The sequence below is a fragment of the Anopheles cruzii genome, chromosome 3 (genome assembly GCF_943734635.1).
Source record: "Anopheles cruzii chromosome 3, idAnoCruzAS_RS32_06, whole genome shotgun sequence".
NCBI classification, from domain to species: domain Eukaryota; kingdom Metazoa; phylum Arthropoda; class Insecta; order Diptera; family Culicidae; genus Anopheles; species Anopheles cruzii.
In genome coordinates, this window is record NC_069145.1 from 32,957,785 (window position 1) to 32,984,412 (window position 26,628).

The window sequence follows — 26,628 nt, forward strand, 5'->3', positions numbered from 1 at the left end:
CACGATTAAACATTTAGCAGTTGGACAACTTGAATAATAGCTCACTCAGGTATCTGCTAAAAACTGCCAAAGTTCAAGTCACGAAAGTTAGCTCTATTTTCTCATGACATTTGGCCTGCAATTTTTGCTTTCTGTTAAATTTCTAATCCCTCGCCCAAGTTGAGAACCCATCATTTTTAGGTATTCGATTCTGTCGCGTGTGTTTCATGTGAGTAAAGATGAAAACCAAAGCATAATATTCTACAGTGTGTCTTTTAACTTGTTTCAATTCCGTTCGGTATGCGTTATGCGCAGTATACTGGCATTTCTTCTGGTCAACAAATTTAATGAACATTAGTAAAGATGGCTCAAGTTCCAATTACGTGGTTTTGGTTGTTTTTTTATTGTGCCTACTACTTGAAGAATATTGTTTAAAAAATTTTGTGGTATTTTGTAATTCCCAACCCTGAACTTTTCGCAATGCTGTTATTTTTACTAGTTACCTTATTTAAGTGTTCGACAAACGCGCAGAGCAGCTCGTTTTTACTTAACAGTTCTTTTGTGTATTTTATTTATTTTTTTTCTGGACGAGCACCAGCTGATTTTGAGAAACACAACTTTTGGATTATTTTAAATATTTGTCTACTATATGCCTTCAAATATGAATATACGGATGCATATGTATATAATCATACAGAGTTTTATACCGTTTGTAAACATGTCTTATAAATGTGATTCATCTGTAAGAAAATGTGAAGGGCATATTTATCAAAATAGCCGCAATTGAATAAAAAAACAATATGTTGGAGTTGAATTTCGGTTTTAGCATATTTTGCACGCACGGTTAGCGCAATGATTCTTTCTTCCTTTGTACTGCAATACGTCATAAACTTGCAATGTAAGGATTGTTGGGAACTTATCATTTACATAACCGCGTTCTGGCGCTGTGAGCTATTGATGTACATGTGAGCATTTCCGTTTTTTTACTTGCTTCTAGTTGTTCTCATGTTTCATAATTATTATCGTATTAATGTATATTTATCGCCTCTGCATTTGCGTGCGATTTGTTTGGTTAGGTCCTTGCACAAAATTGCTCTTTTAAACTGACTCTTGAACAGCACGCATTCATGCAACATTGAACGAAAATATTAATTCGTTTTGCATTTGTTGTGTTGTGTGTTTTTCTTTCCACATACATTTATAGTATCGGATGCATGTATACCTGTGATAATGGGATTTAATTGCTAATGTACTTAATATATAAACTACAAAAATAGAAAATTCTGCAGACTTGCTGTAAATTTGAATTTTAAAGCTTGAACTTTTCTATATGTAGTCAAATTTTATATTGAAGTCCCTGCTTCCGAAGAACATGGACTGGGGCGATATTTGAAATGGAGGTGTGAAAGAATGTGTGTAAATGTATGCAGTACTCTGCAATCAGTTCTGAACTACCAGTTCCATTTCTTCAAACAGTTGAAGAAACAAAAGTCTACTGCTTCTTTTGGACTACTAGGCGATTTTGTGGTGTGCACTTGTTTAGATAGATAGTGTGATAATAAGTATCCATTCACAGATGAAAAGACATTTTTAGAAAGATTGAACATGATTGACTGTGCTTATAGAAAATGTGTCAACGCCAAATCACGATTCCAGTGTTCCATAAAGAGAGACGTTTAGCGAGATTTATACAAGTGTAGGGCCAATATTTCGAAGTTTCGTATTTCAGTTGATTTTTTTTTTTTGTCTAGATTCATTCTATGTTCATCTTGAATATAATCAGCTATGCTTGTTTCTCATTGAAGCCAAATTTTAAACTATACTTTCTATTGAATTCTATTTCTGTTTATCGACGTCCATCTCGTATCGCATCATTCAAAGTAACCGATTTAAAGTAAAAAGCTGCTATTCATCAAAGCTGTTCACGGCGCCCGTTTTTAAAAGTCCTTCTCTTTGATTAATAAACAAAATGTATGAACACACTATAGTGTCAGGGCCAGATTGATTCAAATTACTGCTTAAAGTTTGCGAAATATGTTTATCAAGTGGACTTTTGCAATATATCAACAGTTTCAACGAGACAATCGGTATGCAATATTGGTGTCCAAAATGTGGTTTCCATTTTTATTTTGAAAACTATACTATAATGAATGCACGGTCGTTTATTGAAGTTTTTATGTCTTTTTGTTTCTTTTGTAGGAAGACCAGGAAAATTCACTGTGAATTCGTTAAAAAATGCAACCAATTTATGAAATAAATTGAAATGTTCGAAAAAGAAAACTGCATCAAGAATTCATTATCTCCGATTCTAGGTATTCTTATTGCAACCGAAATGAATAAAGAATTAAAAAATATTTGCTACTGTAACTTTCTGTTTAAACTTTCTTCACAATTTTGCTTGTCAGGAATACTTCTACCTCTTTAAACAAGATCTGAGTTTTTTATTGGCAGAAGATAGGAGTGATGAGAATACGAGATGAGAGAATCGCTCTTTCAGGTAGAATTTCGATTCACCAACATAATTCTTTGCTATTCTATGGCACATTATTCCATTTTCATTTCTAACTAACGGGATCAGAATGCAGTTTGAATTGTTTTATTTAGAAAGAATTATGGTAATATCAGCAAATAATAAGGATGTTGACAGTGATCTACATATTGTTATGCGAAGATGCAAAGGATCGTAGCTTCAACATTGTAAACATAATCTGTTTTGCAACAATTTTCATTTTACTGCACGCAAGATTTCGGAAAATATATATTTTGAAGCATGAGAAAATGATGATAGATTAGTTACATTCGATCTTAAAATTGATATAACTTTTCCTAGCCTCCGTTCTTTGCTTGGTGGATGGTTGAAGATTTTTCTTGCTAAAAATTGACTCCCTATAATGGTATTTTGCAAAGTTGATATGTGTTAATGCCTGTTTTGTTTCTTATGTGAATAAAAAATTTTGTGTACGGACGAGATCTTTAAACAGTGGTAGGGATATCGATTCTGTCAATGCATTCAAACGATTCTGGACTCAAAAATAACACTTAATCCCAAAAACAAACAACTGATTCACAATGAAAAGGTTTAAAAAACTAATTTCGACCTCAAAGATTTAAAAGATCCTTAAATGAAGGTCATTTTACTTATTTTACATATCATTGCTTTAAGAATCTTTCATCATCAATTCGAAGCTCTTCCTAATAGGTGGCATATGTGTTTACTTTTAGTTTTTCATATTATTGCATCAAAACTGTTGTCCGAATTGGATTTCTGCATAAAAGGATGCACGAAGATTGGTGTTCATGTAACTTAAAAAGAAAACAGTCACTCCGTACACAAACCCAAAATCAAAGATAACCTATATACTCAAGTTTATCGGTTCATTCACAATGTTACGTTGAAGTCATCGTAGTTTTCGACGGGAATTAAAAACGAAAATGAGCATATATCCAACCATGCATCTAATTACAGAAATATTTTCTAATGAGCTAGGCTCAAGCCGTTAAAAAAGTATGCGCACTTTTTTCTTTTTTTCTTTTTGCAATACATATTGTGCTATCTTCTGGTGTAAAATAGTATGAGGTAAAAAACTTAATAGAATTACCAATCTCTTTGATGGTATTTTATTTGAATTCACTGCAAATTGCCGTGATTTGACGATGAGTGATTGACATAAATATAAAAGGAACGGTAAATGTTTGAGTACATTCCCTCACTTGGTGTAGAGCTATTTTGTATTTCTACTAGTCAAGAGCAATGAACAACTACCCTTGAAATGTCTCCCTTTGATTCGCCTATGGAAAAGTTCTTAGTAGTGACCAGTAGAATATGCGGATGCCATTCATCAATGCCATTCACCTTTCTTCATTTTAATTTTTAATAGTAGCAAATCCGACTTGATTGATACCAATCTACCTTGTTTATTGTTCTCTTCATTGTTAAGTATAAATATCTCAAAGTAAACGCAAATACTATTTAATTTAAAATATGAAATTTTTTGCTTGTTACTTAGAGTTCCGTTCACCGTAAAACATTTTGTTTCTCTGTTACGATCTTTACTTGCCGAAAAGTACATTACATTAGCTTCGTCCCCGGCCACGTGATCTACACTACAGTGAATTTCAAAATCTAAAAAGCTTGCATTCAACCAGAAAAGCTATCCTTTCCAAACTTTGTTCACATCTTTGTCGTCACTCTTTGACGACAATATGGAACATCATAATATAAGACATGCATATGTTCCCTTCTATATTTATACCACCGCTAAACGACTGTCTTTTGAACAATGTGCCTAATTGAATCACTGTTTTCAACACACACCACAAATGCATACAAAACACCGTTAAACCACACAATCGTTTTACATAGTACCTTCACGCGATAAAATACACCTAAAAGACATTTTTAGAGCTGGACGATGAATTATACCACATTCATGGTATTTCAACGCGCACATGGACATTACGCTGTATATACGCTTAAAACACTATTTAGTTTTTTTTAATTTTTTTATGTTCGGAAGGTACCATTAAATATGCAGTATTTAAAGTGCCGCCAGCGTTCTTCAGAGGATACTATTTCTCGATAAGCACACCAACGAATGAATGATAAAAAACATTCGATGTAATGTGGACACATTTGACTTGGACAAATGCAGAATCCTACAATATGTCTCTGTAAGTGTTTATGGCATCTTTATATTGCTTCCTTACAAAAAAAAGTTCCAAGAGTTGGAAATTTTCGGAGCAGATGAAACAATTAAAATAAAGCAAAAACTCAACATCTACAAAGAGATTCTTGCGGATAAAAAGTATTACAAGGTAAATAAAAATGGAAAGAATTAAATTAAAGAAAAAATGCGTGTTTTAATCAGTTAACAAGAGATTCTTTGAAAATATAGTAATATAAAAGAAAATCCTGTAGAATCGAACATCTCAAAGCTCACGAATATAAAACAACTTACGATACAACTGTAACAAAGTGTGTAAAAAATGTAATAGTTGTAAAATTCATATAAAACCAAGATTTATCGAACTGAAGTGGGACAGCATCGGTGTGTGTAGGGAAACCACAAAATCTTACATCTAAATTAAAAACATTGTACTGCTATAGACAACTCAAAAGGAACAAATGATAGATATTTGAGGACAAATAATGTGCCTCTTTCGTAAGAAATTCGAAAATAAACTAATAACGAGGGTTGAAAAGAATGAAGATTGAAAAAATTATTTACAGCATAAACAAAAATACTTCTTTTATAAATATGTAAGAAAAAACAAGCCAAATCGATACGATACGGCACGCACACATAAAATTCACTGCACGCACTTGGTAGGTATAATGGTGGGAAAAAATCTTCAAAATACATTATGTAACATCCTGGTGCGATGTTTACATAGTTAATTGCGAGTTTGTAACGTTAAAAATGCTAGTTTTTTTTCTAGAAAAATAAAAACTATGGGACTACAAAAAAATCACAACATATGTCTTTCTGTATCCTACAGAAACTACAGACGTACAATCGAGGATACCGACTAACGACACGATAAATAATAAAGGACACACACTTCCGTGGAGGCTAAAAGTGTACACATAAATCACAAACTTAGATTTGTATACAAACACAAAATTGCGTAATTTAACATTAGAAGTTATGTTCAAAATTCGGAAATGAGAAAAATAACCAATAAAAATAAACAATTGTAAATGGAGGTAATTTTAGCTGGCGGCTTGCCCTCTGAATTGTAAAACGCTAACTTCACTTTCCTTGCTTCGTATCGTACCTCTGCTCTTTACGTGCTTTAAGTTTTTGTCCACATGCGTATCTGACCTGACTGTTTTCAATGTTTCCCATATTTGAACTGCGTCTCTATTGCAGCAACTCATGCTCCTGTGTGTATGTGTATATATTTGGGGATTGTATATATGACTTATAAGTTTCGCTTTTAGCCTTGTGTGTCGAAAAATATATCTTTTTGCTCCTACGCAGTTTTATGGTTGCGCAAATCTCCTGTGTGGCTTTATTTCATTCAGTTTGTCCGTCGCCCTTTCGTTTTTGATGCGTTAGCGTTAAATAAACACTGCCACTGCGCCAAAATAACAAAAAGACTTGCATCATTACTGTTTTGTCGAATGTATATACAGCCATATATAAATATTGGCCAAAAATATAGAAGATAAGGTAATATTTACAATTGGTTACGCTGTACGCAATCCTATAGTCGCTTTACGCAATCCTAGAGTTGCTGTTTGTATATTCGCGTTTCATTTTATCAGCCAGCAATACACACGGTATTGAATAGAGGACATAGTAGACATATCCACCTGGCCATTTGTCGCCGTTGCAACTGTTGGAACTATAGTAATATTTTTAGAAATGTCTGTTCGTTTCTCATTAGTTTTTGTTTGTTTTTCTTATTTTCGAACGGCCGCGTATTATCACCAACTTAAACTTCTGCTTACAAGTTGATGCACTGTCGGGTCGTGGTCGGCCTTTCGCATGAAAACCGATCAATAACCGATACAGCGTAGGCGGATGTTCTACAACCGAACCACAGTTTCTCGCTAGTATACTCAACAGTTTGCAAACACAAAAAGTGGATCTACCTGACACAAACAAATGCGTTTTACACGTTAATGCAAAACAAACACTCAGAGATCATTTATATATTGTTGTCATTGTCGTATAATAAATATGCATCGACGGATAAAAAGTGCGCAGAATTACAATGTGTAAATATAACTACTGATAAAATGGAAAGTTAAAATAATGACACCCCTCATTGAATACAAAATAATATCATTCTATCTTTGTTAAAACAAAAAGGTTTTCGGAACAAGCAATCCACGTATCATGCATCTTAAAATAAAACGCAAAATCATGAGCAAGATAATAATAAAAGTTGCAGACAACAGAACCATGTGCCAAATGAAGCCATAGATTGGCAGTAATCCTTTGATTTTCCTCAAACGGTGCCGTTCAATAGTTTGACAGACCAGCAGACGATATCAACCATAAACAATTATTTTAGATAGCGAATATCGAACACTGGAACTGTGTTCAAAAATCATCCCACCTTCAGATATCTATGTATCCTGATATCTAAGCGCTAAGAAACCAGTGTAACCAACTAAGCTGTACTCACGCTATCCGGATGCGATCCAATATTGGAAAAAGAGACTGCGGCGCGCAGTGGATAGCGATTGTAGTGAAATCTCCGACCGTTGCCGGCTCTATACGACGTTCAGTAATTCGGCTTGAGGATTCTTGCACCCGATGTTGATCACTGAATGTAGAGTGTGTTCAGAACAAGTACGTGGTGATTGTTCTTGGCTAATGTAACAACATAGCCTTCCGAAGTGATTTTCAGTCCGCAGCATCGCGATACCTAAGAAATATGCCAAACAATATTCAATTAATTGCTCATTAATTGCTGAATGCTTTAATACGATCAGTAAGACCACGCTTACCTTAACGTAGGGACACTCGAATTCCGACTGTAATTGGCCGTCCTTTGAATAGCATGCCACATGGAACCGGTTTCCATGCGAATCACCTATCAGCACATCGCCAGCATCAGAGATATCAATACCATTCGGGAAGCAAGTAATTTTCTCACTTCCGATCCTATACTTGAACGTTCCCTCCTCGGAAAATACGGCCACGCAGTGACCTTTGAAATCGCACACGAAGAAGTCGGTCCCTGAAAATAAAAACCCCGCGTTTGAGCAACAAATGAGCCATGCCGAATTTTGCCCAACATCAACCCAACGCACCATTGATCGCTATGTCTGACGGTTCACGCATAAAATCGCTGCAGTCGAACCAATGCATGAGATTACCGTCCTCGGAGATGATGAAAACGGTCGGTGAAACACTATCCACGGCAACAATTAGGCCTTTGTTGGTGACTGCCAACCCGGCGACGATGTCGATATATCTATAACAAAAAAGTATATATAAGGATTACATTACACACGGATCAATACCATCGATGGAAAGCATCCGCTAAACATTCGATACTTACCTGATTGCAATCTTCTTAATGAAATGACCATTTTTGGAGAAAATTTGCATACGCGACCGTTCGTTGCCACGATCGCAAACGACAAACTTGGCGCTCGTCCGCATCACGGCCACCTTGCGTGGGTAAAACAGTTGGCCCTCCTCCTTACCAGGTACACCAAACGAAAACTTGAACGTTCCGTTTTTCTCAAAAATTTCGATGCGATGATTGTTTGTATCTGCGACGACGATTTCTTCGTCCACTCCGAGGCAGAAACCGTGTGGTGAGTTAAACTGCCCCTTGGTTTGACCCAATGAACCAAACTTGCAGCGTATCTGCATGGGTGTCGCCTTATTCCTGCCGTTTACGCACATCGATGGCTGAAAGCGACTCATCGCCATGTCACCACCGCCGTTCAACACACCGGCACCTTCCAAAGGCATGTTGGTCGGAACAGGAAGTATAGGCGACGTCGACCCTGGCATGACTGAGTAGTCGTTCATCAGCGGCACACTATCGAGATTGGCATGCGGTGTTAGCATGGAGCCGTTGCTCATGTCCTGGTTGCCCATCGAGTATTTGGCTAGGGCTTGTATGGCGTGTTGTTTGCCGGAAATAAGATCGGCTAAAGTGAAATTCGGTGTCGCACCCGCATTACTATTTACTGGGACTATGGAATCGGTCATGTCGTTTGAAGAAGCGTCGGCCAAATTTGCCAACCGGTGCAGATTGTACTCGGCGATGCTGCTCAACCCAGGAAGCGTGGCTGACCCCGGACCAGCTCCTGCAGCCCCCACTGGTGTAGGAGTTGCACTGAGTGGATTAGGTGGAATCGGAGCCGTCACCGATCCTGGCGGTTCTGGAGTAAGCACATTAGGTAGCATGTAGGCACCAGCAGGGCCCAGAGTTGGCATGTCTCCATCGAACGATGATTGCATCGATGTGGGCAACGAAATAGGGCTGGAAGCCGTGACGGAGGCAGTCAACGGCCCCTGCGTCAAACCACAGCTTCCTCCGGAACCTGGTTGACCATCGTTCACCATGATCGGCACTCCCGGTAAGGTCGGAGGCGGAGTGGATTCATTCGCAGTCGGGTGCAGTGTTGCCTCGGTGCGAAACGTGCCGAAGAGTTCCGGAACAATTTGTTCAAATTTCTCATAATTGCTTTGAAACTCTAGCGAGAAGTTCACTTCGACTTTCGGCGTGGTGCCCATCAGCAGCGCCAACTGTGTGCATATCATGTGCTTCAGGCTCAGCAGCTCAGGACCGTTGCCCTGATCCAGTACCTTTCGCGCATACTTTGTGGCGACCTCAATCTTTTCCACCGATTTTTCCACATTATCATACAAATCCATGATCTTTAGTTCGCGCTCCGAATGCAGCTTTTCAAGATTTTTCAGAGCGTTTTCACAACACTGCTCGAGAGCGGCTTTGAAGCTTTGGAACGATTCGTTAATCAACCCACGTGCTGTCTCAAACTGACTCTGGAGCTCATGCAACGACGACTCAAGCTTGCTCGACGCATGAGCGCAGTATTCTATTTTTGACTTTGCATCCTTCATCGAGCTTTCCAGCTCCTGACGCATGGGTTTTTCCGCCTCACTGATGATCTGGTAGTTGTGATCGCTGCCCTTGTGGTCACCAATCAGACACTCGTTGCACACTGGCGTTTGACAGTTGAAGCAAAAGTATTTCAGGTTTTCCGTCGTATGCACACTGCAGTACAGCGGCTTGTGGATGGCCACCTTTTCCGCTGACTTGCGCAAATCGTTTAGTTGCACTACCTTATGATCTTCAAAGCAGCGCATGTGCTGATGGGCGTATTCGCAGCTATCGCAAAGGAAGTTGGCACAATCGTTGCAGCGCGAAATGGCCATCTCCTTGCTCTTGCACGAGGTGCACGCCAGCTGCGATGGTTCGATCGTCGACAAGTCCAGTACGTTGCTCAGGATGTAGTCCTGATGTAGCCCAGCTGCCCCTTTTGGACCAACAGTCGTCTGCTGCTTGCAAATGGGACATACAATCGGTCCCATACCGCTTTCCTGCCTTTTCTCTCCAGCCACCACGCCAGAGCTGTCGGCCAACAGCTTGTCCAAGCATGGTTCGCAGAACACATGCAAACAAGACAGTACGCGAGGGGATGTAAATTTGCTTCTAAAATGAGAGGAAGAAACAGATGTTGGTTGTTTTAACAGTTCTAATCATCATGTTTTAACAGTTCTAACTTACTGGCATAAAGAGCAGTCCTGATCCATCAGATCAGATAGTGAACCATGATCAAGCTGGTAGCCTCCTGAATCGTTTTCGCTTAAGCTACCGTTAGCAACATTCTCCAACTCGAGCATGTCGTCTAGCTTGAAACTCTCCACAAACATGATGCTCGGAGAAGGCGGCTTCGGTCCCAGCTGATCCGGACGAGGCGAAAGCGAAACTCCATTTGAAGATGCTGGCGATACAGTCGTGGACACCGTGGACGATGTAGGGACAACCACGGTGTTCGATGCGGAAGCTGGTGGTGAAGCACTCAATGGACCACCAGGCTCCGGGGAAGCCGCAGTCGCAATGGTGGAGGATGTTACCAATGGTACGGAGTTTTCTCCGACTACCGATACACTTCCTCCACTGGCGGTAGGAGTAGTCGAAGAAACTAGAGAGTTCCCGCTCCCGTTCGAGCTACCTCCTCCATTGGTACTAGTTGGGAAGGGATACAGCTCGACCAAAGTCATTGTTGTCACTTGCGCACAAGCCACAGTACACTTGTCCTTCAGCAGCAGATTTCGTAGGAGGAGGTATCAAAATTGACAGTAATAACTGTGGCGTTTGTTTGAGCTATATCTTTTGTAGACCAATTTTTCAAGAATCCACTGCCAAGCGGATTTTTTTTTAATTTCTCCAAACGCAATCCGTGATTTCTCCTCCGACAAAAACACGAAACGGACAGGTCTTGGAGGGCTGTGCTCAATGCCGCAGACTAAAATGCAACGCAGCAATGCTAGACTTGCCTAGCTGCTACCTTAAAGGATATGAGCGATATGCAGTCGTGTGTGGTGTCTTTGTATAGTTGGTTATTGTTGTTTCTGATTTTACTTCTTTGGTAGACTCCAATAGTCTCTAACCACACGCACATACACACACTTGCTCAACGGTTGCTAGATTACAATTGCCTAGTAGAATAGCTCACAGAAAAGATTTTTCTTGGGATTTGAGTAGTTACAATTAAAGTGTAATAATGGTGAATGTTAGGCCTGCTCTGTTGGATGTTAGTTTATTCGGACCAGCCTGATATCTGTGAAAAGGCGAGAAAAAAAGTAAATTAATAAGACGAAAAAATAGTCTACAATGCACAATGCTGCAGAATACAAAAACGATGTTTAAATTAGGTATAAGGCATATCAACTCGCATTTCTCGCACTCGGCTCCATTCAGCCGTCCATCAACTTCCACTATATTCATAATATATCTTGATGCTCAGGTGAGCTTGCATTTATCGATTGAAGGTAACCATAATGCTCATTTTTGGGAACGTAAACGTAGCGTGCGCTTGGAAATACAGAAAATCTTAGGTATTAAGTAATTCAATAACATTCCGCTCATGCACATAATTGCAGATGCATTCCGCTTATTACAAACAGTTACAATTCAGATCAATAATTCCAATCCAGCCAGTTTCATTTCAATGATCAATTACTCAAATATAGTGCCAATGTCACCAATATTGAATTATCACGAGCAACGAAATGCGTCAATTTCGGACGAAAAATCACCACCCACTCTAGTTTCTATCTCTGGCATGGACAATTTCGAGTTTTAGTTCAGTCTCGTTTTTGCAACGGCAAACAGAACATCAAAAGGATCAATGAATAAGAAAAATCCGATCAAAGTAGCCATTGATTCAGCACGAAGCTTGATTGTACAATATAGAAATGCGAATGCTTAACTTCGAATTACATTCGCATTCTACTTGAATTTTACCGTTGCTTGTGCTCAAATTTTATCATTTGTAAGAAAAACAAATTACAGATGCTCGCAATGTTTGAAAGTTGTTGAGTTCCTAACAGTAACAACTTGAGTTTAAATTGTGCGCAAGACGTAGTTTAAAATTATTCGATTTCCAAAACTCACGCTCAAATCACAAGAATCCAATCTCGTTCTGATATCTTCATTAATGTTCGCGCATGGCACACACCAAATTAGCACAAAATAATGACCAGTGGCACCAATGAAACATAAAGTGTAACAGTACTCTTGAGCCGTCTGCTCCAGTTTGCAGTCAAATTGACAATAGGAAAAAATCGGACGGGAGCTTCTGTTAAACGTACTTAACTTGCCATCAGCACGCATACTAATGCAAAGTCTACAAACACGAAGGAAACATTCTCTGAGAACATGAAACTTTCACGCCTCTTAACTCGGAAGTACAATGCGTCTCCATTTTAATCACTGGCAATACTGTAGACAGTAGCCACTATAGGAACGCAGCAAAGATCGTGCGTCACGTCAATCAAAGATGAGTAGGTCCTTATAATTCAAATGAAAACCCTAAGATACGAGGAAAACGTATTGATAAAAAAAATGTTAAAATTTTCACAAGAAACACATGTTATCTGGTAAATTATCTTCCCAAAAAATCGTTTTGAATGTTTGAAAAGTGCTATTTTGTCAACTGGAACAGCACGTTACACGAGGAAAACTACGAGACAAAATAAATCTGCCCTCACACACAAACAAACACAGCGACAGGCCGCGCGCATCGAACGCACGTTTATGCCATGGCAGAAAAATTGCATAACCATTGCTGGCCGGAAGAAGACATTATAACATAACTCCGCGGGGAAAGCGTGTCCATCGAATCAGAATCTTATCAGAACCGTATTAAGCAAAATGGTAAACACTCCATGCAGATACGGATGTAGATAGATTATGCTTCAGTTTTCCTCACGAACCACTCGTAGCGATGAAGGGCAATTTTCGTCACGAATCGTAGCAAGCCCTAACCGTTTGTAAAATAAAAGCATAGCTGGAGGAACAAACGAGCATTTAATAGTCAGAATTAATTATATTCGAATGCATTGCGTACCGATTGCTTCTTGCCTTACGAGCAAACTTCCTTACTCCACTTTTCAAACATGACGCTAGGAAAAGATGAAAACTACGGTTTTTCAAGGCAGCCAGCCAGGGTCCTAGCGAATGGTCGCGTAATTCGACTGAAGGTTGCGAAGAGTTGAACGATGCCACAATCAAAACTACACTTTCCACTATTCCGTACGATCATAGTAACCACCCCACCAACCTCAACACTCCGGTCGGAGGCAAAGCCCGAAACAACGAGGAGAGGATGAGCCAACGGTTCCGTCGTTTGTCGTCCCTTGGTGAACGCGTTCGCGAAACTGTCACGCGGATTCGCCAACGTCACATACCAGACACCGTGAAAAGTGCATACACACACACACACGTGTTGTACGTACATGCATAAATATGTACTCTAGAAGAGCGCTGGCAGAACAACCACCGAACGGAAGCAGAGCGATAGGCGTATGCATACCGAAAAGCGAATTCTAAAAGATGCACCGAGAGGACATGCCGCCTCCCGGAGAGAACGAAAACGCGGCGACGAACCTAGCAGCCCATGGCACTTGAACGGTGCGCACACATGAAAAGGATTGCTGGTTACATAGCGAACCGCTACCCAGAGGGAGCAGAGCGCAATGCAGATAGTTTAGACGCGGGTTTGGAGCTCGCCGCAGCAGGACAGTTTTTTTTGAAAGAACAATAATAGGCGCGAATAGTAGAGCGACAAAGAGAGAGAGCGAGAGAGAAAGAGAGATAGTCGAAAGCAAGTGGATCGAAACAGCGAGAGGAGTGCCAGCGAAATCCTTCCGTGGAAGGTCTCTTCACAACAGCATGTTACGTGATATCCATTCAAGTCAGCGCTGAAGCGGGATCGTCCTTGGCCATTGCGACGGTCTTTAGAGAACGACGAAAAGCAACGTAATCCTACAGGCACCCGGTACACGGGAATACTCTCGGTGGTGCAGCGGACGGCCATTTGGCGCGTACCGTCGAGGCAGAACGACCTTTGAAGCTATTCATATGCCACAGCTATTTTTAAATAAGCCAGCCAGTTTGATGCTGGGTTTGGATAAAATAAGAAAAATCTTAGTTCTGCACCCTCAATTAACCCTTTTCTGATGCCGCGACGGTCGCCACGATGCTGGTGCTAAAATCATTTGATTTTTCCATTTCACCTCGCCCGCCCACCTAACAACACATCACTACCCCCTAGGTAGCTGAGCATAACTCGGGAAGGTGGGTGGTTCGTTATCAGCAAAACGAACAACAAAAAAAGTAGTGTCTGGAGGGCGTATAGACTGAATGACGTGCTGAAACAAGTTTGCTGCGCTATCAAAATCCTAGTTGCAAATCATTACAGCCAAACCGTGCTCCGTTTTTCAATGCTTTTGAATGGACTTCCGGTTCCATTTTTTACACGCTTAGTGGACCTGAGTGACCGCTAGGACACACGTTGGCTTGCGCGTGTATTGGTCGTGGAAATTACTTCCCAGCATCACCCTTTTTCGTGTTTATCCTTTTCTTGCCCAACCCAGCCATTTGCCAACCTTTGATTCGCGAGCTCAATTATTGCGAGGTTTTGATGTACGCACACAGAGACACGGCCGCTCAAGGAGACACACAAGCGCACGACACATCGCAGCATCCCTGCGAGAAACGCGGGATGGACGTCGAGTTCATTCGCATAGTTCGCGGTCTTAGCACTCCGATAAGCTATGCCGTAACCAATGCCGAAAATGACCACAGTTTAAGCACCGCTTACGAGGGCTTCAAACCGCCTTTTGCTTTCGCTTTAAAAGATGGCCCACCAACCAATTGGAGCCCGTCTGATTAGGACCCAGCCTCGAATGTCCCAACCCTTTTCCGGTATCATCGAAGCTGGCGAGTTTTGCTTTTCTGAAAAGTCCTGGCATGAAACGCTACGGATCGATAGCACACCAACGTACGGGTACCGCCGCCACTAAGCACCTTCCGCACACACACGCGAACGATAGGCACACTGCGCGAAGAAACTGCGGATCTTTTTTTCTCCTTCTGCGACTCAATTTTTCACACCGCAAACGCGCACCGCACCGCAACGCCAGCTTTGATTTGCTGCCGCGCCAGTCACGCCAATTGCACAACGGGAACCGCGGAACTGAACGCAATGCAACTACACTACCAAGGGCAGGGTTTTTAAGGGTGATTTAATCAGCGTCCACGCAATTACCTTCATCCTGCATTTGGTGAAAAATCCCGACAGCAAAATCTGAGCCTGTGCAAACCCTGTCGTCGTCTGCTCGACTGTCGACCGTGTCTCGTACACTGTGTGCGCTCCGGGCGCAAGCAAGCAAGAGCGACTCGGTGCGATGGTGTGTGTAGTTATTCTGATAGAAAAATGGGCAATTTTGCTATAGTCTTTTCCAACAGCACCGTCTCGCCATGTGCGTACACGAGAAATAAATTTGATGGTTTCGAGGATCGTACCGAAGGATCGAGTGGCACTGTGGGAACTACACGGCAAATGAGCCCTTTTCTCATCCGCTATTGCTGTTTGGAAAAGCCCAGAATACTGCTTACTAAGAAAACAAACACCGCACGCAGCAACGAACGTACTTTGTTGACCACCTGTCAAAACCCGCAAACGATAAGATTGCTGTGTGCACCAACACAGTTGCATCTGTGTTCGCCCGAACCCGCTCTGGGCGCAAAACGGTCAATGCCAACTATGTTGTTTTGTTTACGTCTTTTAAAGGTTCCGGCACCCGATCGACACCATGGCCGGCCAATATTCAACGAACCGCAATATGATGAAGCAAACCAGCAACAAAAACATCGGCTGCAAAGTTGATGTCCTGCAGTGGAGCGAAGAGATGGATTTACTAGCAATTGGCACGGAGAAAGGTCAGTGGGTTGAGATTGTACCAGTGAGCCATACTGAGTGTGCTTTAACACGTTGGTTCCGTTTGCTTTAGGTGATGTTATCCTGCAACGGTTAAAGTGGCAGAAAGTGTGGCAACTTTCACCTCCCGAAGAGGGCTTAAAAGTTCGCGGCATTGCCTGGAGACCGTTGGAGAAGATGATTGCGATAGGTATGCAATGTTTGCTTCAACTGCTACCTGTTTCACTTATTGGGAAATATCCTTTTTTAAGGCTACAGCAACGGGGCAATTGTGTTGATAAACATTGAAAACAAAGAGGAAGTCCACAGTTTTTCCGTAAATTGCGATATCAGCTTTATGAACTGGACCGAGAACCGGGAAGGTTTGGCTCCCTGCAACGACAGCCGCAGCATGCTCGTAAGTTCTCCTGGTTTGGCAGTGTCTGCTTTCGTTCTAACTTGATCTGCACTTTTAACCTGTTTTAGAACAACCACCTAAAATATCTACCAGAGCTGCCTGCCCTGAGCAGTCTTTCCTCTTCCGCCAAACCAACCAACCACACCCGGATGGATTTCTGCGCCAAACACATTCTTCAGATGCTGCTCGTAGCTACTACATCCGGCTACCTATACCTATCGGCGCTGGGTATGCTACCAGCGGGCCGTGTCGACGTGTTTGTAACGGCCGGACTGGCGCTGAAGGAGAAAGCACGAATTCGCGATGCCAAATTGAGCGCCAATTTCAAGCAACTAATTGTGGCCCTCGAGCTGGATGTCACACTGAAGGTTATTGTCCTGGAGAACAACGTCCTGCACAAGTACTCGGGTTCTTTGCTGAACCTCGCCATCAAACACGCCCAAATTCTTAATACGATGACGTATATGAACGAAACGATCGAGTGTATTATCGAGGCCTGGGAAACGGTGCTGCTGGAGATGGACAACAAGCTGACGCATTATGCGAAAGATCAACCCGAAGGTTGTCTTTCGGCCGACTTCCTTGAACTGCTAATGTTCGGCATTACATCGCCGGCGTTGGAGAAATTTTTGCTTCGCGATCTCACCGAAAAAGGCCTACGCAAGCTCGGGTACAGCATCGAGCTGAGCTACGTGATGATCCAGAAACTGGTGGTGAAGCCACTGTACAGCGCCGCATACGCGGTGTTTTATCATCTCACGGTGCTCGAGGGTATGCTGCGCAATCGGTACTACTACGGACCACTAATGAGTAGCAGCGCCACCGAAGCACTGCGTGATTGTGGTGCCTTTCAGATTAAAGCCTATGAGCTGCAACAAACGATCGACACCTCAAAGCGGGACTTCAAAATCTTCTTCCGCTGGCTAAATGTCGTGATTGTTCGGCTGATGGATGAATCGTTGCAGGAGAACCAACCAACGATCACACAGCAGGAGATAAACTACTTGGCGGACTTTTTGAGCAATTTTGATGGCCCCCTGTGCCACGAGCCGAGTGCCACGAACGAAAGTCGTAGGTCGATTAATGCTAGAAGGAAATTCAATCTCGAACGTGTCGGTCAGTACCTAGAGGATATGCCACTGGAACACCCGACGCTGCAAGAAGAACCTAACCAATGGAAGCGGCTGCTGGAGCAAAACGAATGCTTCCGGGACTGTCCGGTTGTGTTTACGCATCGAGAAGAATTATCCTTACTGCAGGAACACAAACGGCTTAAAGTCAGGCTCGGACAATTATTTGACCAACCGGGTAGCGTAATTGCAAACGATTTTAGACAAAAAAATCTGCTCACCATACACACGGTGCCAAATGATGCGATCCGTTCGTTCAGCTTCACCAACCACACGCGAGACGACATTACGCTGATTGCTATCGTACAGTCAAGTCAAACTCTGCTGTTCGGAGAATACCACGCTGATGGAGGGCTTAAAATTGTCCGATTACGTTTTGAAGAGAAACCGTACTTTGATCAGCGGTTCGATACGATCGGCAGAATCACCTTCCGACACGCACAATTCTACAACGAGGACACTCTCTCGCTATTGCTTCGTACGCAGGCGGATGGTGCGGAAGAGCGGGGTACGGCCAGTGGATCGTATTTTTTGCAACTCAATTTACACACGGTTCGCCAATTTTTGCGCACAGTTGAGACCCACGAATTTCTACACACACTGGCGGAGGACGCTGCCGGTTGTCGCGTGCTGAATATGTATACTCTGATTGATGAGAGCGCTCTGAAGATGCTGGAGGGTACCGATGGGTTCCGCATTGCCGTCTCTGGCAAGCGTAATATGGCAGCTGTGCTGGCAGAATCGCTGCGCAACGTGCGCATTTACGACATGGATGGACAGGAGGAGGAAGACGATCTACTAGACACTTCGTCGCAGATTAACAGCAGTTTAGAGAATAGTCAAGAGTCGATACCAGCTTAATCCTTACGCGTAAAACCAATCGACTCCTAGGAATGTCTAAGTTACGCACGAATTCAGGCTTCATCATTCCTTTAAAATTTATTCATCGCTGTGTACCATCTTTTGTATAATGTACGAGCGGAATTTCATCAGTAAAAATAGTTTAAATCTATCATGGCGATAGAGTTATACATGAAATTGTTCCAACCGGTTATCCACTACACGAAGGTCTGTAAGCGAGTGACCTTCGCTGTCAAATGCCGTTCGAGATCAGTTTTCCGTTCCGACGGTAAACACACTCGCCGGCAATCCACGTCGATTGCACGTTCAACCCATCGTCGAGCAGCACAAAGTCGGCATCCGCTCCATACTCCAGGGTTCCCTTCGTTTTCTCGATTCCCAAACATCGCGCAGGATGCAGCGAGGCTGCTTCAAGTGCGTACTCAATCGAACAGCCTGCGAGCAGACAAGAAAAAATGGTTAAGAGGAAAAATAAAAGGGCAGCGTAATGTGAGACACATACTGGAAGCTTTTTTGAAAAATCGAATGCATTCATCCATCGGAGCGATACTACCGCAGAGGGTATCCGTTCCGGCAACGTACGCCCGGCCAGTGCGGATCTCGATCTCCATCTGCCCTATACGATGTCGTCCCTCCGAAAGACCCATCGCCGAGATGGCATCCGTTACCAATATTAACCCAGCCGGGTGTGTTTTATACGCAATCCGTAAGGCCGCGGGATGTGTGTGAACACCGTCAGAAATTATGCCGAAATATACGAGAACGTCCTCTGAAATGTTGTCTGTCGTCAGCAGTCCTACCAGACCGGGGTCGCGATGATGGAACTGCGAAAAGAAAGTGTCAGTCAAGAATAGGACACCATCGGCAGAACAGTTTTACGGTATTTACCGGAAGCATAGCATTGAAAAGATGCGTCACAAGCCTTGCACCATGGTGAACCGCATTTTCGCCATCGTTCAGATTGGCCATTGAGTGTCCTACCGAAACCGTAACACCGCTGCGACTGAGTTCCTGTATTACTTCCGAGGCGCCTGCCTTCTCGGGGGCAAGCGTTACGATTTGTATGTTTTCCAACGAACCGTAAACATCACGCACGGTCTTCATGCCCTTGAAATAAAAACGCGAACATCAGTATTGATGAGTTTGAGTGAGACGCGTCCGTCAAGCGGATCGTTTCCTTACCTCACTAAACTCCCGGATACATTCCGGTGGATGAGCTCCTTTTTTGTTCTTGTTAATGAACGGACCCTCGACATGGCAGCCCAACACCGTCGCTCCGTTTCGCCCACCAGGCTGTCTATTGATCCTGGGTAGAACGGCGTGGTATGTTTCGGGTGGCGAAGTGACGAGCGTTGGACAGAAAGAGGTAACACCATGCGCCAGCAAACCCTTGGCCACCTTTGCCACTCCTAGTTCAACGGTGTCAACGTCGAAAGAGAAATCGACACCATACCCACCTTGCATGCCCATGGAAAGGATACGAAACATGATCGGAACATTTTAAACACGGGACTAAAAGGCAAACCGGATCGATGGAATTACCGTTGATCTGCAGGTCGATGAATCCGGGTGCGATGATAGAACCGTGACAATCGATCTTCACGTGAGCGGCCCTTTTCTCGTCGAAAAACACCTTCTCGGGATCGACAATTTTGCCATTACGCACCCAAAGATCATCCGTTACCAGTCGGTGACTGCGTAGTACGCGGCAGTTGCGAAACTGGGTCAGTGTCTTATCCTGCTCCGTCAACGAAATACTAAGCGACGCCATAATTGCACAAGTGGGTCTTTTTAGCTAGAGTCACCGTTTGAGAGTTGAGCTTGGAGCTAGTTGAGAAAATAGAATTTTGGAAAAGACCCGTGTAAACTACAAATACACCGTGGAACGGTTACAGACTGGTCAGACAACAACGGCCTTCACAACGTAACGGGCAGCATTAACCAATAGTCCTTCGACGCCAAATGGTGCACCGTAACTGAGAGCGATAACCATTTTCGCATCGATTCTATACTCCTTTTGAACGCATCACGAAGCGCGAAGAATGATCGGATCGGAATGGTAGCTGCAATTCCGCGTATGGTAAATGGTACCTCTGCGTTCTTCTCCCACTTCCTTGTGCAGGGCCGAACTGGATCGAAATTTTGCCGCAGTCATCGGTGGCATTTGCTGATAATGAATGTGAGTCACCGCCAGGATCGATCAACTACAAAACCGCAACCATTTAATGTGGTTAAACATTTATAGGAAAACTACACAGTTATGAACCATCTTGGGCGATCGTTGACTAAACCGTGGTTGAACAAAAGCCGATTTCCCTGGCTTATCACACAGATTAGCTTCACAGATCGTTTCGCGGTTTGCTTTGTTTTGAAGCAACGTTCGCACCAACACAACGACTCTTTGAATCAACATACGTCAGACCGTCAAGGGACAGACTGCGTACTGACTCTGCTAGATGCAATGGAAAGCGATAAAACTGTTGTTGAATTGCCTTCATTTCAGGAAAAGCAAGCAATTTCTTCAAATGTAAACGTAAAACTAGAATATCTTTATTGCCTTACAAGTCAGTGGATGTTAGGGTGACGGTTTCTTCATCGCTACAATCGGCGACAACTGAAGTTTGGCCGGTAGTAGCCGGTTTTCCTTGTAACCGCGTTTTTTTAGCCACTTTCGCTGAAGATTTCGGTCGCTTGCTTCCTCTAGCTTCTTCTTCTCCCCTTAGTTCTTCTTCTGTAAGCCAATGGTTGGTGTCTGACTTCGGAACCAAAACAGCCCCATTATCGCCACACTTCACAATCACTGCCGGTTCTTGGTCCATTGGTTCATTGGTTCCAGCAGATTCTGATTGAACGTAATCTACGTTAGAAGTGATTTCGTTTATATCGGAGTCTTCGATGATATCTTCTTCGGTGTCAGCTTTGGAACCATCCAGCTTAAAATTTTTTAGCCGCACCTGCAGACGATCCTCCGCGTGCACCGTTACTTCGTTCCGCTCTATACCTTCGGGGAAACCGACCATCACACCTTTATCGCGGTCTTCTGCATCTTTCAGGATTGCTGCTTTGATTTTTTCTACCAAAACCCGGGCCCGCTTACTGGCTTTGACGGATGTTCGCAAAAGTAAATCCGCACTGGTGAGAGTAATGCCACCCAAGTGCAATCCGCACAGTTCGCCATACGAGTTGATACCAAAAACCATCTTGGCTTCGGCAACCCTTTCCTCCAGATAGCTTGGGTCAGCGATGGCAATCGTACCCTTGTTGAAGATTGCATAGCTCACGCAGATCGGATAGTGGAACAAAGTCACTTTAATCGGTTCCTTTTCCTCCAAGGTGTGTAGAATCACATTTTCACCGTCCACAGTAATGTCGGGGCGTTTGAAGTGTGCGAGGGCAGTGAGGGCCGCAATCGAACAGCAATCGATAACGTTGCCCTCGTGATTCAATACATTCACGTCAATGCGCAGATTCCATACTTTTTCCTCGGCCACCAAGCACAGTGACTCAAGATCGACACACGCGGAATCTTTAAGCGCTCTTTCCAGAATTCGGTTCAGATGCACACTTTCATCCGACTGGCGACCTCCGTCAAAATGTGGCGCAGCCATCGGTCCAAGCTCAACATTTATGAATAATGTTCCCTCATTTGGGCGTGTTGCTTTTGGTTGCACCACTTCACATGTTACACGTGCCAGGGCACGGGTTTCTCCGAGAACAACATGCACCAGTCCCCATTCGCTGCCGAAACTGATACGTAGCCGTCTGAATTCGTCCAGCTTTCGTCCATCAACACGCTACAAGTAGACAAGTTCATTATGCGATGAAATTAAAGCTGACAGCACATATTTAAACGCTAGAATGTCCTTACGATGGATTCCAAAATTGCGCGCTGTACAAAACTCTTCTCGTTATTCGATAAAACGGTTTCCTTCATTGTGCCGGCTGCTGCATGTGCTTCCAAAAAGTTACAGTAAAAACAATAACATTCCCTCGGCGTATCGGGTGACAGCTGCTGGCCGGCTGTGGTGTAGCTTGCACATTACACCATCGCCATGACAGAGGCTGTCATTTGTAATCGCATCGTCGCGCGATCGACAAAAGTGCACCTGGAAAAGTAACAAAACGTACACAAACGTAGTTTGTTTAACAATTAAGTGGCACTTTCTGTAGGGTAAGTACCGTATTTTCTAGTTGTTTGTGCTACTCACGTTCGCAACTTCCTTTCGTATACCTATACCTTGCTCTTCATGTTGTAAAGTTCTTTCGCAAATGTGGATGACAATCGTCATACAAGCGACTAAAGAACGCTCTAACTGTGGTTTGGATTGTTGATCATTTGTAGCGATTAATACAAAAATTTGAATCAACCGCGTTGTTTACTGGTTTATTTTATGTTTCAGTGTAAAAAGTTAACACATTTTCCAATTTCAGGTATCCTGCGACAATGAGCGGTGAACTAAAAAACATTAATCTGTGGGTAGAAGAGGAAGCGGAATATCTGTTGGACGATGAGGATATTAAAGCTGAAGAGGTGGACTACATTGAAGAGTATGTCGATTTCAGCGACGAGCAAGGCCTTGTTCAGTACGAATCGATTGTGATAGAAGATGTGCCACATGAGCTTAACTTCGAGAGTCCCATTTGGTCCAACGAACGCCCGTCGAACGTGGATAATAGCTCGTCCGGGGGTGGTCGCAAGATTGCCCAATCTCGTTCCGGCCCATTGGGGTTAGCCAAGTTGGCGAAAACACCTTCCGAATGTTTGTTCCTGTTTCTCGATCCTGACGTGATCGCCACCATAACAGAGTACACGAATGAGAAGATTAAGGAAGAGCAAAGCAACTATACTCGAGATCGTGACGCTAACCCAACCGATGAAGCAGAAATTTTGGCAGTTCTCGGGATTCTGTTCATTGCTGGCACCATTGGGTCCGGTAGACAAAATATAAACTATTTGTTCGACAGCAAAAAGGGAACGGGCATGGAGGCTGTTTACCTCACTATGACCGTACATCGGTTTCATTTTGTGCTCAGAAGTTTACGCTTCGACGATCCAGTAACTGCTGCTGACGACCTGGAAGCGGACAAACTAGCGCCGATAAGAGCCATTTACGAGCGAATTGTGAACAATTTTCACAAGTATTACCGACCGACCCGCCACCTAGCATTGGATGAGCAAATAACGTTCTTCAAAGGAGTCTGCGACTTTCGTGTTAACTTCCCGATTCCACAGAATCGGTCAGGTTTTAAGTTCCACCTATTGGTTGATTGTACCATTCCGTACACATGCAATATGGAGATCTTTTTACCGAACAATCATGAGCCCTACAACTTGAGCAATGCGCCGGAAGACGTTGCCCTACGAATGACGGAATCAGTACAGGGCAAAAACAAGATCGTTACGTTAGGTGCCAATTTTGCTACATTGGAAGTGATCAAAAAACTGCACGAAAAACGCACGATGACCATAGGCGAAGTGAATAAGAGTTGTCCGAGTATCCCCAAAGCATTTAAAGTTGCCAAAAGGCACGAGGACAGTAGCACACTGGTCGCATACCACGAATCGGTAAAGCTCATTTCGCACGTTTCCAAGCGCCGTGGCTTGTGCATTCTTATGTCATCGCACGATACAGGAGAAGACGATGAGCAGACCGACAAAGTGGAAGAAGAGACTGATAGTTCAGTTGCACCTGAACCAAAACTGGTAACGCAGTACAACCAGTACAAAAATGTGGTAAAAACCATACAACAAATGTGCTCGATGTACGACACTAGCCGCAGTACCCGTCGCTGGCCGCTGATGATTTTCTTCAATCTCATGAACTTGAGCTCCATCAATGCATGGTGTATTTACCGGTTAAATCTCCCAGAAAGCAACGTAAACCGTAGAGATTTTCTGGTCGACATGGCATTGGAGATGATACGCCCCCATGCAAGGCGTCGATTGGATAGTAAAGCGCTACCCCGAACGCTAAAAACGCGGCTCGGCATGTTCCTCGGAGTGGCCCCTGAGGAATACGAAGATGTTCCGGTGCCGAAAAATCGTCGAGGATCCCGCGGACGATGCTTTCTTTGCGGACGGAGTCGAAACAAAAGCACTCGCTTATCATGCGACTCCTGCGGCAAGTTTACTTGCAACGCGCATTGTGCCTACTTGTGCCACACGTGTTGCATCACGGCCGATGAAACTTCATAATCCGAGGAAGTAATTTAGTTTTATTCATTTGTTTGTAAGACTAAACTGTATTGCCGGTGTGGCTTTTGTCCTTTAGTAACATTCCAATAAAATTTTCAACCCATTAGCAATATCTCCAACAGGTGTCATCTTATTACGTCAAATACTATAATCGTCTTAAGTCGCCTTAGCTTAAAGTGGGCCATTCCTTTCGGCCACTTTATGTGAGTTTCTCGACGATCAAGGAGGTCCATCTAATACCGGATCATCATCGAACACGCACGACCAATCTTCCCCGCATGGAAGATCAATCAAATCTTCAGTGTTTACAGCACCTACTAAACGAACCGCACCTGCAGATTAGTGAAAAAATAGTATACTTTGAGAGTGCTTCCAAACAGTCTCACGATCAGTCGACTCGATTGAATGAGAAACAAGCACTTACACCAGCAAATGCAGTGATTTTGCTGGGCGCGAAAAAGTACCCTCCGGTAGCTGCACAGAAGAATGGCCGTAGGGTTGCTACACGACGAGCAGGGGCATGGTCGAAGCAAACATACAAAGAATTTATGGCCGTCAAGTCGTTTCGAATCCAAACGACTGAACGTTTGCTGCCAACCACACAGGCACGTTGTAAAATTAGATCGCATTAATATTTCAGCAAATTTGTTGAATTCAATGAAATCTTGGCGCATTAGGACGCAGAAAAAAAAAGATGGCGCATACAGATCCCAGCAGAGATGGCAGGTGGACGGATCCGACTCAGTGACCATGAGACCAATGTTGTGCCTTTATTTTTTTCTAATAGCCCTGCACAGCAGTGGCGAAAACTGTGAAGAACAAATATTGGCATCTTGTTGTAAGTATAGCTCTATCGTTTCATTATATTGCAAACACCGCGAAAAGCTACATTATCATGCAAATGCTACTTGTAATTCTGTCTACCATTGCGAACAATCTTCTCCCATAAAATATTCCAAATAATTGTCTGATGGGTAATCTTTAACTGACATATGGTTCAAATATATTGAATGTAATACAATAGATATTTAATCTGCGATGCTTAAGATAATCTAAACTACTTGTCAGAATATAGCCAAACAAATTTATTTACCGTTGAATGTCAATAATTTTTAAACATCATATCATTTAAAAAAAACGATGAAACGTGAAGTATTTTTAATTCTGCTCGCTTTGTTGAATGATATCTTAGCCCCGTAAGCTGTAGATAACCGCCGCCTGTATACGTCCAGCGCCCCACAGCAAACGGTCGCTTTCGATCGACTGCCGCTAGAGGCTAGGGTGAAAATTGAAGACCTAGATTACGCCATCCACGCCTACACACGGTGATCTCGATCAACTGATCTGTATCTGAAGATTGCGCAGCGTGAACAACATACTTTCTCGCTCCTTTTCAACCAGCGTGAGGTCTACCGCGAGCTCGTGTGCGACACGATTATTGGTTTCTCCTCACAACACATGTTTGCACTGTGATGTTCGTCCATTTTCCCCCGTTCATTTCCATTTTACACAGGCAGAAACTTATGCTTAAACCAGACCGACTCATGACCGCAGACCCTACGGGGCACGCGCATAACGTGGACTGAGATCAATTGGGCGAGAAAGAAAGAGACAGAGCAGGAAACTAATCCTTTGGATTGGTAGATTTTTTGGGTGCCCTCCAGCAGTTCGAATGAGGTTGTATGTATGGTGCATTTCTCTCGTCACTGTGAAATCATTTCCATTCTCATGGTCAACGAAATCTCAACACCACCGATCGCCTGTTCGGTGAATACCATTCCATCGCCGTGACGTATTTCGTTCGAAGAGGAACGTAGGCGCTTGTTCCATTTTTTTAAATACCCGGCCGTTTTCCATAACCTGAACTCCACCGACTCTAGTACCAGAACCGGGATTTCACCAATACTTCTACAGGACTAACTAATTTCAGCATCGTATTGGTGGCCTTCCCACCACACTAGCAGTGCGTAGTTTATGGGTTTGATTTCGTGCTCAACCTGCCACCCGGCAGAAGCAGGAAAATGTGCGATCGCTGACCGCGCCGGCCACCGCGAACACGATCTTCGTGAATTCGAACCCACCAGTCCGCTGACACAGACTAGTTCGCGCTTTC

At 43.3% G+C, this 26,628-nt stretch overlaps 5 protein-coding genes across 5 annotated transcripts; 2 read left to right on the top strand and 3 right to left on the bottom strand.

Moving 5' to 3' along the window:
- Positions 1-7,257: 7,257 nt before the first annotated feature.
- LOC128273200 (B-box type zinc finger protein ncl-1) lies at positions 7,258-10,706 on the bottom strand. Its single transcript, XM_053011129.1, has 5 exons — positions 10,210-10,706; positions 8,002-10,134; positions 7,751-7,914; positions 7,445-7,677; positions 7,258-7,362 (listed from the first exon to the last, which is right to left on the bottom strand). The coding sequence occupies exons 1-5, from the start codon at positions 10,704-10,706 to the stop codon at positions 7,258-7,260; spliced, it is 3,132 nt and encodes a 1,043-aa protein (XP_052867089.1).
- A 5,100-nt stretch (positions 10,707-15,806) lies between these two features.
- On the top strand, positions 15,807-18,847 carry LOC128274742 (anaphase-promoting complex subunit 4). Its single transcript, XM_053013041.1, has 4 exons — positions 15,807-15,933; positions 16,005-16,121; positions 16,183-16,328; positions 16,397-18,847. Exons 1-4 carry the CDS (start codon positions 15,807-15,809, stop codon positions 18,317-18,319), a joined length of 2,313 nt encoding a protein of 770 aa, XP_052869001.1. The 3' UTR covers positions 18,320-18,847.
- LOC128274743 (N-acetylglucosamine-6-phosphate deacetylase) lies at positions 18,378-20,108 on the bottom strand. The gene is given in 4 exon segments (XM_053013042.1): positions 18,378-18,754; positions 18,822-19,143; positions 19,208-19,776; positions 19,862-20,108. Coding segments are annotated over 4 exon segments (1,323 nt in total). The 5' UTR covers positions 20,091-20,108; the 3' UTR covers positions 18,378-18,551.
- A 769-nt stretch (positions 20,109-20,877) lies between these two features.
- On the bottom strand, positions 20,878-22,301 carry LOC128270251 (uncharacterized). The gene is made up of 2 exons (XM_053007652.1): positions 22,188-22,301; positions 20,878-22,113 (listed from the first exon to the last, which is right to left on the bottom strand). Exons 1-2 carry the CDS (start codon positions 22,251-22,253, stop codon positions 20,878-20,880), a joined length of 1,302 nt encoding a protein of 433 aa, XP_052863612.1. The 5' UTR covers positions 22,254-22,301.
- A 462-nt stretch (positions 22,302-22,763) lies between these two features.
- LOC128270252 (piggyBac transposable element-derived protein 3-like) lies at positions 22,764-25,988 on the top strand. The gene is made up of 2 exons (XM_053007653.1): positions 22,764-24,344; positions 25,917-25,988. Exons 1-2 carry the CDS (start codon positions 22,764-22,766, stop codon positions 25,986-25,988), a joined length of 1,653 nt encoding a protein of 550 aa, XP_052863613.1.
- The last annotated feature ends 640 nt before the right edge of the window (positions 25,989-26,628 follow it).

Bases quoted from the DNA above. Each gene is read 5' to 3' on its own strand.
- LOC128273200 (XM_053011129.1), bottom strand. From the start codon at position 10,706: ATGACTTTGGTCGAGCTGTATCCCTTCCCAACTAGTACCAATGGAGGA. The intron at 10,135-10,209 runs GTAAGTTAGAAC...CTCTCATTTTAG, and splicing joins CAGGACTGCTCTTTATGCCA to AAGCAAATTTACATCCCCTC. The intron at 7,678-7,750 runs GTGCGTTGGGTT...TTTTATTTTCAG, and splicing joins GTCAGACATAGCGATCAATG to GGACCGACTTCTTCGTGTGC.
- LOC128274742 (XM_053013041.1), top strand. From the start codon at position 15,807: ATGGCCGGCCAATATTCAACGAACCGCAATATGATGAAGCAAACCAGC. The intron at 15,934-16,004 runs GTCAGTGGGTTG...CGTTTGCTTTAG, and splicing joins AGCAATTGGCACGGAGAAAG to GTGATGTTATCCTGCAACGG. The intron at 16,329-16,396 runs GTAAGTTCTCCT...AACCTGTTTTAG, and splicing joins ACGACAGCCGCAGCATGCTC to AACAACCACCTAAAATATCT.
- LOC128270251 (XM_053007652.1), bottom strand. From the start codon at position 22,253: ATGAAGGAAACCGTTTTATCGAATAACGAGAAGAGTTTTGTACAGCGC. The intron at 22,114-22,187 runs GTAAGGACATTC...GTCTACTTGTAG, and splicing joins GCGCAATTTTGGAATCCATC to CGTGTTGATGGACGAAAGCT.
- LOC128270252 (XM_053007653.1), top strand. From the start codon at position 22,764: ATGAGCGGTGAACTAAAAAACATTAATCTGTGGGTAGAAGAGGAAGCG. The intron at 24,345-25,916 runs GTTCCGGTGCCG...CTTTTCAACCAG, and splicing joins CCCCTGAGGAATACGAAGAT to CGTGAGGTCTACCGCGAGCT.